Below are 15,178 nucleotides of genomic sequence, written 5' to 3'. Positions count from 1 at the left end.
AGCATCTATCTATCCAAAGATGTCTGGGAAATACTAAAATGCTACTTTCCTGTGGCTGCCATGATCAGTTTCCAATCTCTGTCCTTCACGATGTCTGTATTTGGCATTCCGGAGTGAGTACCCAGACCTAATGTGGGACTCTGTACATTTAGGTGGGGGTTCAAAATCTGGTTTCAGAACCGTCCGTGTCCTGCACTGGAGATGTGCTTCTGATTCTGTTAGACTGAGAAACAGGAAGACACAACCTTAGTCCAAAATTTGGATAACTTTGCATCTACTGATGAAATTTCAAATTCATGTGTCAACGTTGAACTATAAATTATCTTCATTGTGTTTGCACAGAAACTTTCACATGTGAGTCATTAAAGTTTTTATTCTCTGTATCTCACAGTTCTTTCTGACAGTAGTAAAGTTGGAATTAAGGGCCTTAGGCTTGTTAGGCTAGCACTCTATCCACTGAGCCATACTCCCAATTGCTTTTGCTTTAACTCTTTGTTCAGATATCATCTTGCATATCTGAAAAATGCCAGAGCTGGCTTTTTTTCTACCACTACCTCCTGTGTATCTGAAATTATAGGCATGCATCACCATAGCTGGACTTCTTAGCTTCTTTGTTTTGTTATCTTATTGCCTTGGTATGTGTGTTTCACATGTGTAATTTGAAAAGCATACACTTACATGTGTTTCACCCAAAGCTGATAGGAATGAAATTGTTCTTGAACCTAATATTAGAATAAATCTGAAGAAAACTCTCAGTACCAAGCATCAAGTTACTGTAGAGAACCCAAAGAAACAGAGACACTGAAACCAAGTAGCCACCCAAGCATTATGTCATTATGTCATTATTGCCCATTATGAGGTAACTGTTATGAGTGATTTCAGGCTCTCTGAGACTTAGCAGTCTGAAATCAGGTCTATGTGGAATCCACCATGGGTTTTTCCTTCCTCGTTCATGTTGTGCTCATTGGCTATCTGGTCTTCACCCATGCGTGTCTCAATGTAAACGTGAACGGCACTTTGCTTTGGCTTAACTTCTCTAGCTCTGGATGTCCTCCCTTGTGTCTTCTAGTTTCCCAACAGAAATGAACTCTCCTTTTCCATCTGCAAGATGTGTCTCAAAAAATTAGTTTCATTTGTGCCATTTCAATTCCATGTATATCTTTGTAGACTCAGGGTAAAATGTACAACCAAAGACAGTCCAGCTGTTATCCTGTGAGCCTGAGGTCACATGATGTGCCTCTGGGCCCCCCTCCCCCCCTTCCTCCCCTCCATGTTTAAGGGAGTGTGGCATCAGGTAAGCTGGTTAAATGTGGGCATGAGTTTCCTTGTTTGTGTCGCTGTTACAGTACGGTTAAGTACTTTGCAGTATCTTTCTTTGGGGTTTTACCTTCTTCCATCCTGTGCCCAGTTTCTTGATTAGCTATTTTCACTCACAGGAACAAATATCTCAATATCCTAAGGATTTTCTTCAATGACAACAAATCACGGAGGTCTTTAATCATACCACTTCCCTACCTCCTCATTCTATTTCCTCCTACAGCCACTGTGAGAACTTTGCCTATAAAAGAGAGAATGCCCTGTGATTGTCATTTTCATTTGCTCTTAATTCACTTTTTGTGTACCTCCTCCCCACTACGTACCTCATAATATTGAATAATGAAAACATTTAAATACCCACCCTAGAAACTCTTTCAGAATGATTTTTTCTCGTTATTCCTTATGATTTGTTGGGTATATTTCCAGGTAAATGTTTTAACCATAGGACAATGTTTTATATAATGGAAGTATCTACCTATGCATTGCAAAAAATAATTTAGTAAGTCCTAAGAATATACATAAATGACATAAAATAGTATAAGAGAACAATATGACAGTAATACACACTAGAATGTTAGAATGTTAGAAATGAACTTTACATCTTGGGTGGGTGGAAGACAGTTGGGGAGAAATGGGAGAAAAATGAGAGAGGATAACATTATTCAAAAAGAAATGTACTCATTACCTTACTTGAGTATCTGTAACTCTTCTACATATCACCTTTGCAATAAAATTTAAAAGTAATAAACAAAATAGAAAAAAACAGAACAGAAAAATCCTAATGCCTAATATCACATCATATAATATCATCACATCATATAATATTTTATATCATATACATTGATATAGTGTATATTAAATGACCATATACTAATCTTATATGTAAAGTGCATATATATATAAACAGGATACATAATTATATACATGTGTTCATTGGGCAATCTGAGAATCATAGGGCATCTGCCTTGAGGACCATCTGCTTTAACTTGAGGCTTCTCTGCTCTTTCCATCATAAATGAAAGGCTTCAGTGTTGTTCCTATGAGTGTCAAAGATCCCTAGATTCTGGAGAGTAACACAGAGATTCAATGAGCTGGGAACACTGCTGTGGTTCTGGCAGGAGCTGCTGTGGAGGACAGAGGACATAAACACAGGGCACCTCTCACCTCCCGCTCACCTGGCAGTGTGCAGGTGAGAGCACAGCACTGCAGGACGCCTGGTGGGAATGGTGTCCATTGCTTTCAGTGTTTGTGCTGACAATGGCAGCTGGATTGATAAGTGGAACTGGGGTTTAGAGGAAAGAAATCAAGTAAATGTATCCTTTCTTTATCCCCCTCTTCCTCTCCTTCCATCCTTTTCCACCCCTCTCCCTCCCTCCTACCTCTCTAGCTCTCTCTCATTTTCCTTCTATTTCTCAAGTAACCGATCTTGGTCAAGTTAAATATATTCCACAATAGTAGTGTATCTTAAAATTAGATACTGACATCTATACTTCATTATTCTGATATATTTTTAAAACCATATATTATTTCCATATTAATTGAAAATTGTTTCTAAAGGTTTCAACAGCTATTCATGATATATTATCAGGCCAGAAATAGTGGGAAAATACCTATTGTTAAAAATTACCTGCAAAATTCTACAACAAGCACTGTACTTATTGACATAGTATTTAACATTTTACCTCTCAAGTTGTATTAGAAACTGGAATGTTCACAATCACCTTCTGTATTTTTACTGACATTCTCCAAATGAAATGAGAAAAAGACATAACCAAAACAAAAACAAAGAAAGAGAAAACATAAAAGGCACGAAGCAGATACATGAAGTGGCAAAATATATTTGCTGAAAACTTTTGCACAAAGTATTTAAAAATCTGACACTAAAATATTTGAAATAACATGGTAGTGTCTGTGCCCATATTTTGAGTAGCTGTTCAAAATTAAAAGAAATCTCAATAAATACAGGGTATTTCCATGTTTATAGTCTGCAGTGTTGTTTTGGCATTTCAGTTTCCGCCCAGCACCAGTAGCTGAAGTCTGCAACCACATTTACTCATAAGGTTGAGACCCTGAGGATTACAGCTCCAGGGAAGCATCCCTGTCCTGTTTTCGTAGGACAGCTCCTGCTAGTGGGGGCAGGAGCAAAGCCCAGCCCAGCCTCTCACTTCTGCTTCTCTGGAGGTTTATGTTATGGCTTGTATCACTGTGGGAGGGTAATTATAATACTGTTGACAGTAATAAGTGGCAACATCTTCAGGCTGCAGGCTGCTGATGGTGAGAGTGTACTGTGTCCCAGATCTACTGCCACTAAATCTGGAGGGGATCCCAGATGCTAAATACTTTGCACCATAGATTAGAAGTATAGGAGCTTTCCCTGGTTTCTGCTGGTACCAGCTTAACGCATTGCTAATGCTCTGGCTGGCCCGACAAGTGATGGAGACTGTGCCTCCTGTAGATGCAGACAGGGAGGCTGGAGACTGCGTCACCTGGATGTCACATCTGGCACCTGGCATTGGAAAAGTCATAAATATACATAGAGTCAAGCATATTATAAGAAACCTTCATTAATAGCAACACACCACTGACTACAACACATTGAGGACATCCTTACATGGAATCCAGAGCAGCAGGAACCCCAGGAGCTGAGTGAGGGTCCTCATGTCCACGCTGTGTTCTGATGAGAACTGACTCCTGCATCTGTGATGAGCAGCCTATTAAGAAGATAGCAGAGCGCTGACTGTGCTGTGGGCACATGCAAATCAGCAGGACTCGTTTAGTAAATGGGACTCAACACCAGCCTTGCTGGTCCACAAAGAGACTGGGTCTGTATAAATAACTTGGATCTGAAGCAAATTTGGAGATAGATTTTTAATATCTCATTAGAAACAATGATATTACATTAGTTACAAAAATGAAGGGACAAGGATAGAATTATGTTAAATGAAGTCAAGCTCAGAGACATAAAGCACATGTGCAGAAGCTGGTTCAATGTATTAATGCAAAAGTAAACACATAGAGAAGCTAGTTCAGTGAGACATATGCAAGTGTAACAAATACATTAACCAAAGTATGGTATTTACAAGGGAGAATTCCAATGATGTAACTCCTTAGATAAACTAGCTCAGTTCAACAACATGAACTTGGAAGATAGGGCCGGAGGAAAAAGGGAGGAGTAGATGAATGAAGGAAGGAAAGTGGGGAGAATGCAGTCAGAAAATCCAATGCACATCCTATGAAACTAAGAAAATCGACGGAAGGGCTGGGACAGTGGCCTAGTGGTAAAGTGCTTGCCTCATATACATGAAGCCCTGGGTTCGAATCCCAAGCACCCCATATATACAGAATGGCCAGAAGTGGCGCTGTGGCTCAAGTGGCAGAATGCTAGCCTTGAGCAAAAAGAAGCCAGGGACAGTGCTCAGGCCCTGAGTTCAAGCCTCAGGACAGGCAAAAAAAAAAAAATTGAGGGGAGGGATGGGAAGATAATTAAAGAATTAAAGGAGTGATAAGGTGACATCAGTCAAGATGCATTGTACTTATAAGCTGATTTGTTTTATGATAACTACTTTGTACTATTTCTTATGAAGATAATACAAAATAATAAATAAATTACTAAATGTTCTGCCCTTTTGTAAGGAAGAATGCTCATGTTTAAAGAAGATATGTAATCCAGAACATGCCATCTGTTAATCAGTATATGAAAGAAGTGGCTATTCCATTTTTCTATACCTTTGAGCTCCCAGAACCACCTGCATTACTGGTCAATGACCCATTTCTTCAGATGTGGAGAGGTGTTCTTATTGAGGAATTTTATGTTAGCATCACAGATCTGTAGCTGTGTTCTGCTCGCAAGACTGGCAACTTCCCACCTTCCTCCTCCAATCAGGCTGCATGCTTTGGCAGAGCCTCTTTTACAAATATCTTTTCAAAAGGCCTCTAGCTAGTGGTCCTGCAAAGGGTAGATCGTATCAATCATTTCATAAGATACTATCTTCATTTTACCTTGAAGAATCTCTGTGAGTGAAATCACAATACAGACATGAACAGAAATTTGCATTTCAACTCAGTTATGGGTAGACCAGACCCTGAGTATCTACTCATCATGGTCTTTATGAGCCTCCACACTTGGGTTCTGGTTGATTGTAAACAAGGCATCATCAGGACCAGAACCCCAAGTGGCTGCAGTCATATGCAGGAAATTCCATCGTCTTCCACTCTTCCTCAATGGTTCTCCTTCATGTGCTGTCCTCTGTGAGCAACTAGATGAGGTCTGTTAGCTTGTGGAGAACCACAAAGCTCCAGCAGCCTGGGGAGACAGAGCTCCGAGGGCTGTCAGCACTGTTCCTGACATGGTCATATGACCCAATCCACCACTCCATACACACTCTACAGCACTCCTACCTCTCAATGTTCAAACCGCAATGAAAATAATTAGTTGGATTTATAACTGAACCCATCACAATGTATATTATTTTAGAATAGTAGGCATATCAAAATAAAAATATACTTTACTTTGTAAATTAATTTTTAATTTATTCTAAAACTTAATTGTAGATGAAAAGATATGAATATTGAATAGAAAATTGGGTAAAACTGATCATTTTAAGTGCAGTACATTATCACTGAACAGTGCTAGTAATTATTTAACCTCTATACATAATTTTGGGGATGAAACAATAATCATCATCTCTTCAATTGCTTTTTTTTCTTTGTTTTCAACTTTTGGGTAATTATAAAATGTGATCTGGAGGTTACTGTTTTGAAGTATCTTACAAAAGCATGTAACTATATGTTATTATTTATTAAAAATACAAAATTTTCCACTTTAAAAAAGGATGTTGTAAGTGAAGATTCATGAAATCCTTGTGAAGATTGTGGATGAAAATTTAAAAATATAATAAATTCAAATACCAGGTAATCATGGCATCAGAATATTGTGAATTAATTAAAGATCATATGAGATAAACTTTTAAAAAATAAACAGGAACAAGTCTTTTCTGTACATTTGGTATTCTCCTGTTAATTTGACAGCTTTTGAAATATAAGTGATCATGCAGATTCTCCATCATGGCAGGCAGGGAGACTTTGCCCATGTAAAAGAATCCATCCATCCATGCTTCAGCAGTTCTGAGAGCTGCCTTATCAGACTGGCATAGTCAGAACTCTAAACAACAGCAGGTTAGGACATTTGCTGAGGTATAGTCTGGGCCCTAAGATAGAGTGGCTCAGTGAAAACCTAAATTGGAACCTTTAATATTCTTGACCCCCAGCCCATAGTGTTGTACTGGTTTTCTTTGTGTATGTCTAAAACATAGGTCCTTTGCACTTACTGCATCTCCTCCTGGTCTATCCAACACCAGATTTCCTTTTGTATGCAGTTTCTCTTGAATGAGTGTGCTTTCTCAAGCCATGAGCAGATACATAACACGTAGAATCAACTTTTAGAAAGTCAAATATGGTCCACGGGGATAATTCGAAATCTGTGCATTTAGACAGGAGTTTTTATTACCATTTATTAACTACAGAGCTATATTCCTCCATACTGCTCTTCCTCATCACTTGTAGTGGCATTGAGACATGACTTTGGTCCCTTGACTCTGATTCTTCCCAAAAAATATATCTCAGTTTCCAGATAACTCAAGTTCAGCACCAATCCTATCAACATCCCCAGCCAATACATATGTGAACCAGAGGCTAAATATCCTATCAACTGCTGACTTCTAGCATGAGATCTTCACTTGTCTTTATCTGTCCTCTGGCCAAAGCCTTCAGATTGTACTTTTATCCTGTATGTGTGTAGGGGAAATCCATTTTCTGTTATCTTTCATTCTTTCAACTGCAGAATGGTTTTCTGGTCATCTTTGTAATCTCCAACCTTGTTATTATATTATACCCAAGTTTGAAATTTATTTGTTTGACTGAGGGCCTGGCCTCTGTCCCTGAGTATTTTTGCTGAAGGCTAGCGCTGTACTACTGAGATTTAGCTCCACTTCTGGCTTTTTGGTGATTGAGTAAAGATAAGAGTCTCTGAAACTTTATTGCCTGGACAGGAATTAAACCACAATCTTCAGATCTCAGCCTCCTGAGTAGCTAGGATTATAGGCATGAGCCACTGGTGCCTGGCTTATTTTATTTTTCATTATAATTTTATTATCTTTAAGTACATGTACAAGGGGTTACTATTCAATTTTTCAGTTCAATAGAACAATTTATCAATGTGACCATATTGACCATTCACCTCCATCTCTCCCAATACCGACCATTGCTCAATTATTTTCATTCCATTTTTACATAAATACATTGAATATTATGACTATATTCACACCCCCCTTCCTCTCTCCATTTGTCTACCCTTCTCCTTTACCTCACTCCCCCTTGCCACACATGTTTTAGTTTTCTGGAATTCGTTTTATTAAACTGTAAATTATGTGTTCAAAGGAGTGTAGTGTCCAGTCAGATCATCACAAGAATGGATGCATGTGAGTTGTATTGCAGTTTTCCAGGTGCTGTTGGCTTAGGGATCATAACTCTAGCGGCTGCTTAGATTCCTGTGAACTGGACTGCGGTTTGTTGGAGGAACCGTTTTCGCTCACCCTCAGGTGAGTGATGGTGAGGTGGGGAGCGTGATTGGACCCCACACGCTGCTCGTGTTCTGTGTTCTGTGCACTCTGTCATCACACAGCCCAGAGCCACACTGCTTTAGGTGAGATCAAACCACACAGACGTCTTTCCCCTTAACAGACTCAAATGGATCCTCTTTCTAACATATGCGCACAAGAACAAAACAAAACCAGTTAGATGTGGCCCATAGAGGTGACCAGGAGAGGAAATAAATTCCTGGAATATATTCCAGGAAGCAGTGGGCCAACCCGTGCCCTACCAAGGAGCCCTGGCACGCTGGTACTCCATGTAAATGTTGACATTAAGATAATTCCTATTTCTACCAAGGATATCAAATTGCACCAATCACTTCAGGCACCTAAGATGGAAATAGCTGATAGGTACATGAAATTTTTAACGTAGATATTTGCTAGTTAACATTGAAAACACTGATGAAGGTCCTATACTACACCTTTGATTCTAAACTTTATCAATTTGATAAGATTTCAAGATTCAACCACCACAAAAGTCATCATACTAAACTTACAGTATTTGTGCTAGAGTTCAACAACAGCAAATCTTGGTACAGAAAAATGATGAGACAAAGAGATACTTGCAATAATAGTTGTTCCAATGTTAACATTTTAGAGAGAGGAAATGATTGTGGGCACAGTTGCACTAACCATCCATAGAAAAATAAAACCACAGTGAGCTATTCCATTTAGAATAGCTTTATTTATTTATGTTTAACTTTTAAAAATTTTAATTTTATTTTCAAGGTGTACAGAGGGGTTACAGACACATACATAAGTTATTGAGTACATTTGTGGCAAACTTGTTACCTCCTCCCTCACTTTTCTCCCCCACAATCCCCACTTTGGTTGTTCAGTTAATTTCTAACATTGTCTTGTATTGCTGTTGCATTGGTTCACCTTTTCTTCTTTAGACCAGACTTTATAACAAGATGTCTATAGATAGGACTTGAGTGACCCCTAGTGTTTTGCTGATATAATCCGAAAAGGGCAGTTGGTTTTGAGCCAGACATAAAGAAACAAGGACTCTATGGTTTCCCTCATAGGAAATAACTAGTACATATCTAGGATAGTCATAGCAGAAGATCACAATAGCCCAATAGCTATGCCCGTGTGAACACACAAAAAGATGCTAAGTGAAATGAACTCCAAGTTATGGAAACAAGTGGTATATCATTGCTGTAATTGTTTTCAACATGCCATGTGAAACCGTACCTTTTTTCCTCCCATATTCCCTTCCCGTGGTTTTACCCCTGCTCTCACTGTATCTGACCTTAGAACCCTGGATATTGTATATATATATGTGTATTAGAACTAGGGAAGAGAAAGGGAATACCAAAATCAAGAGACAATGGATAAAAAGACAAGCATTCCAAAAGCAATACTTACAAAACCATTTGGTGTAAACAACTGTACAACTCATAGGGGGGTGGGAGGGAGAAGGTAACAAGTTGGATAAGAAATATACTCACTGACTTATGTATGAAACTGCAAGCCCTCTGTACATCACTTTGACAATAAAGAAAAAAAAAGAATCAGAAGACACTAAAAAGAGTGAAAATGCAGAACTTACAGTGCCAAAGTTTAGATCATCTTTATTATATTGAATGTTATTTATATAAGATAAATGTGAATCCCAGGGAAATTCCTTTGACTAGATTTTGAAATCCCGTCATTAATTCATGTTAGTTTTGATTAGGTGTACTCTCCAGTGGAGGGAATAGGACAGAAGAAGCAAAATTACTTGAGAATGGCCTCTGATGACAAGTTGTACATCCTGGCAGCCACGAGGTCAGCAGAGAACCTGGGGAGGGGCGGGAGGAGGAAGTTTCAGCAAGACCAGGATGCCAGTCCACTCCCTAAGGCTCTGGCAGATGCCGGGTGGGGCTGCAGGAGGAGGCTCGCAGGCTGTTCTGGGCCATGTTTACATGTAAGCACTTCCCAGTGCTGTGCCTGTGAGACCTCTTCCTCAATGGCTCTGCTGATGTTTGTGCCTGAGTCCATCCTGGATTCCGCTCCTCCTCCAGTTTCACTGGAATGTTTGCAGTTCCTGACATGTTAGCAGGCAGAGCCTCAAGGGAGCTTCTGCTTTAGAAGTTTAAGCTGTGAAGGGGACTTGTGAGTGTCCTGCTTACATTAGTGTGTGCTGCTTACCCTGCCCCCCAAAGTGTGATCGTGGGAGTGAGAATAAGGGAATTGGGGGTCTGTTCACATTTGTGAACACAGTATGTACAAATACTTTAGGAATTTATCTTCTTTTTATATAACCTATTTGATGCTTGTGCTATGTCTGATTAAGACTGCAACTTTCCTGATAATTTTGAAGGAACCCATTATCTTGGGATAGAAAATCAAATCAAAGTTCAAACCACCATTATCTCATCCTATAGAGTGAAACAGTGTATTCTAATAGTACCATAACATGATAGATAACTGACATGCTCATTGTTAATATAGAGGTCATTTTACTAAATATTTAGTCGACTCTACTAAAAGCATATAATTTCAATACCATTACTACATGATTCTACAAATCATACTAGTTTTAAAGACCCATTGCAAAGATAATACTTTTATGCTTAGTTGAATGAATCTTCTTTTTAATGACACTATGCTGCCAGTATTTCTAGTCAAGGTACACTAATGTATGGATGGAAAGCTAAACAATGACTGCACATGTAACTTAAACTAAAGGAAAAACTATGAAATGTATTAATAAAATAGAGTAGATGAACCAGTGCTCAAGAGAACTGCTAATGTCCACAGTGCACCCTTCTAGCTGATGTGATGTTCCCCTGGCATTTTTATTCTCCTTAGAGTATTTGGTGCAGGCAGAGGAACAACCACGGAAGAAGAATTCAGCTGAGCCTGCACGGTGGCACAAGACATACGCTAGCACAAGGCTAGTGTTTTCTATGGAACATTTTCTTTTTTTTTTTTTTTGGCCAGTCCTGAGCTTTGGACTCAGGGCCTGAGCACTGTCCCTGGCTTCTTTTTGCTCAAGGCTAGCACTCTGCCACTTGTGCCACAGCGCCACTTCTGGCCACTTTCTGTATATGTGGTGCTGGGGAATTGAACCCAGGACCTCATATATATGAGGCGAGCACTGTTGCCACTAGGCCATATCCCCAGTCCCCTGTGGAACATTTTCTGATGTCTGGGACTGCAGGCAGGCTGGTGGAGCTAGTCAAGAAAGAGATCTCTCCTCCATACTCAGGGAGATCTCCCCCATTGTTGAGACACAGTCAATGCTTTTCCCAAGTCTGAATAATGAATGTCAACCTCGACCACCGCGGCTCCATGTTAGAACATCTGATCATCATGGTACTTTGTGTATTAACATCTTTGTAATCTGCTGGAGCATGTCCTGGGCTCCATAGTTCCAGCAGTTCTGCTTGGCTGTGTTGGAGTGAATAGAAACCCAGAACAAGAACTGAAGTCTCTTTCTGCAGGAATTTTCCTAACCCTGTGGGCACTGCCCACAAACAGCGCTTCACAGTGCAGTCCTATCTTGTGAGTCCTGTGGGGCAGGCTGTACCTGGGAAAATCATCTATGCATTCATGCACAGCAATTCATAGTGATGCTTAAGGAAAAAAACGGGCCTCTTCCTACATTCACATCATTCACAACCGTCCCCACCAGTGGCCAGATCCTGACAAAAATGCACCAAACCTCCTTACGTGAACGATGGTTGATGATTCCTGAATGTTGGCCATGCTCTCATTCCTACAGTCTACACATAGTTCTTACCCTTCATACACAAGATTTTTGAATCACACTGTCTATTTCTAGTGGTTATAAAAAAAAAAGCTGTGTCCTGTGTGATCCATCTGATTGTCACATTTCTACAATTTCAGTACACATTGATTCTTGTCTACGGAGGACTTGATCTAAGTCATCTCTGAGAAGATCAGAATCCACAAACCCCTAATATATTCTCCTTTTAAAAAATTGTTGTACCAGTATGAGAGTTAAATTCAGAGATGCAAACCCTTGTTTACCTTTTTTACTTACTACTTAAAATATACCTCTAGCCTGGCATATTGCTGCCAAAGTGGAGATAAAGTCTCTTCTGGTCTGACTTTAATGTCAATCTTCTAGACCTCAGCCTCTTGAGTAGTCAGAATTATAGGTGTGAACCATGAGCACAAGATTGGATATTAAATGGATAATGAGGATTTTCTTGGTATTTATCTCTTATTTGAGGTATTTATTTTCTCCGATGTACAGAGCTCTTTAATTTTTGTACTCACATGTTCATGGATCAGCAGAAGTAATATTGCACAATTACCTTACGATTGAAAGAAATCTACTAGTATAGTGCAATGTCCCAGACAGGAACACAGGCATTTTTTTTAAATAAATAGAAATAAAATCCTCAAGTTCATATGGAAATAAAAAGCACCACAAATATAAAAACCCACAAACAGACATGTTGAAATGAAACCACTTTGTACAACTACTGTAAGATAATAAGAGAAGAAAAGAAATTAAACAGTCCTGAACCAAGGCGGGGATTAGAGTCTCCTTGAGAGTTGCTTTCAGCAGATGAGAGCATGGCTTCCGATGGCAGGCTTTTGCCACAGGAGCCAGGATTGCACGTTGGGCAGCGCACACCTCAGCACAGCTATACTCTGAGACAGGAGAGAGAATCTCCTGCTTCTAACATCAGCTTTTCTGACTATATCTGGACATGAAAGTCTGGTTTAAACTAGTTCTCTACATATAGAAATCCTTGCCTGGAATACATTAAATAGCTTCTCTTTTGCTATAGGAATCCAAATAACATGGCAAGCCAGACTCCTCAGGTGTAAACTGATTTGTTTTTTTATGAGAAGGGAAAAGTGTCTGTCTGTGCTGCTGAGACTGGAGAAGAAAGACTGTGGAGACTCCCTGGTTTCTTCAACTACAAAATCCCAGTAACCTGGAAACTCTTGATGTAGTGGAGAAGCTCTGCCAGCAGGTGAGGCCCCAGGAGGAGCAGCTGGGGCAGCTTAGTCTCTCACTTCTGCTTCCCTGGGAGGTTTTTGTTGTGACTTGTATCACTATGAGAGGTCTACTACAATTCTGTTGACAATAATAAGTTGCAGCATCTTCAGGTTGCAGGTCACTGGTGGTGAGAGTGAACTCTGTCCCAGAGCCACTGAACTTGTATTGCACCCCAGATTGCAAAGTGGATGCTCAGTAGATCAGCCATTTAGGTGATTTCCCTGGTTTCCGCTGGTACCAGGCTAAATTATTGCTTATGTCATGACTGGCCTTACAAGTGATGGAGGTTGTGTCTCCTGGAGATGCAGACAGGAAGGATGGAGTCTGGGTCATCTGGATGTCACATCTAGCCCCTGATCTGGAAAATGTAGGAAAAAATTTCACACTTTCGTGAGGTGATAAGAGAATTTCCCCAAATGTCCAGCAGCACTGACCACACTGACCTGAGCAAATTTTCATTGCTCTCCTTACAGACAGCTTTGGGAGTGAAAGCAGCAGGAGCCCCAGGAGTAGGAGCCCTCACATCCTTGCTGTGTCTCAGTGACTGGGTCTGACTCCTACATAGGGTGTGAGCAGCCTTTGAAGAGCTCAGGGCTGTGGGCTGAGCTCTGGCTCATGCAAATCAGCAGAGGCTGAGCACTTCTGGGCAGAGCTGCAGGTCAGTCTTAATTCAGTAACTCAGCACATTTCCAGGGTTCTCAGTAGTCCTAGGTCAAAGCAGAGCAGCAGAGATTTTCCCTTCAGAGAACATCTTCTCCCTCCAGTTCAGACATTCTATTTGATGAGCAGAGGGCCCTATAGGTCCATAAATTCTGTTGACAGATTTTCCTGTGTTTCTTGATTCTGATTCAGTGTTAATGGCCCTTGGAGGAGACAAGGATTAGGAAATACTGGGTGCTGTTTCACACTAAGAATATGAACAGAGAAATGAAGATAGGAAGAGAGTAGAGATAATAAATTCCAAGAGGCTATTTGGATTATCTAGACATTGGCACAGTGTGACTGAGATTCCAGGAAGGACATCACTTGTTATGGCTTCCTGATATTCATGCCTGAGTCTTCTGAAAAGCACACATAAAAATGCATAGTAATGTTTCTCTACTGAAGTACTGGTCTGAGACTCAACTTGGCTCTCTTAAGTATGCTCTGGCTAAGTTATGAAATATGTATTTAAACAACTTGTGCTAATTTTCTGGGAAAATATAAAGACTTCTGCACCTACAAACTAAAATAGTGCCAATAGTCCAAAATATGTCTTATAAAAATCTAGTTGAAGTGACTTACAGGGCACTGGATGACTACAGAGGACTGTGGACCTTGCAAGTCATTTAAATCACCAGACTGTGCATCTCAAGCTCTGAGATCCTATTTTATGTGGCTGTAAGCCAACAATAGAAATCTGGAACTAACCTCTACCTAGTGTCAGAATAGCAGACACAACTACAGACTCAAAGGATATGACCCAAGAAAAACCTCACTCTGGAAAAAAATGATCTTTTTGTCAGTCTCTCTATGTGCCCTTCCTATGGGTTCTACTGGTTTCAGTAACCTGTTCACCTGTGGGAAGGATGGCTTGTTCTGCTGCAGTCTGATATACAGAACAACTCTGTCACAGCTGGATGCAAGACAAAGTTAATCTGGACAGGATTCAGTGGACAGGATTCGTGCTCTTCTGGACGTACCCTTGGCCCTCAGAGGAATACGTGGTCAGTAAAGGCAGAGGGCAATAGTAGAGAGGAAAGGAAGTGAGTGTCTTCATGTCACCAAGTGTTAGAATACTGAACAGAGATCACTAAGGCCAAATCACATGTTGAATCAAACTGCATGAGTATTGCTTCCACAAATTCATCTTTAATTGTTACACTTAAACTGTATAAACAAACTAGAGAAACAGTGGCCGAGCTTTCCAGTCAGCTCTGTAAGCATCAAGTGTCACTGCTCCACTCCCTAGAGGTTCTGCCATAATATCTTCCTGTGACACAGATCTAGAGAATATGCCTGCTTGCTTCACAGTGAAGGAACAAATTTACAATTGAGCGACCCAAGCAGGTAGTTTCCTATTCAAGACTGTAGCACGGGGACAGTAGTGGAGTCCAATGAGCAGACAGGGTTGTGTTCTTCCATTCTCAGAAACAGTTCAGCAGATGGTCAGTTAAAATATGCTCCTAGCTTACTGCCACTGATACATCTGGGACCCCAGAGAACATGCTGAAATCCAGAAATATTGGACCACAGAGAATGG

The 15,178-nt window shown here is 40.2% G+C and overlaps 1 gene segment (V, D, J or C); it reads right to left on the bottom strand.

Moving 5' to 3' along the window:
- Positions 1–3,500: 3,500 nt before the first annotated feature.
- Positions 3,501–4,005, bottom strand: LOC125356820. The segment is given in 2 exon segments: positions 3,501–3,823; positions 3,929–4,005. Coding segments are annotated over 2 exon segments (372 nt in total).
- Between the last annotated feature and the right edge of the window lie 11,173 nt (positions 4,006–15,178).

This window comes from Perognathus longimembris, chromosome 8 (genome assembly GCF_023159225.1).
Source record: "Perognathus longimembris pacificus isolate PPM17 chromosome 8, ASM2315922v1, whole genome shotgun sequence".
Classification (NCBI taxonomy): Eukaryota; Metazoa; Chordata; class Mammalia; order Rodentia; family Heteromyidae; genus Perognathus; species Perognathus longimembris.
The sequence above is the reverse complement of the archived record's forward strand: the minus strand, read 5'-3'. Positions and strand labels throughout refer to the sequence as shown.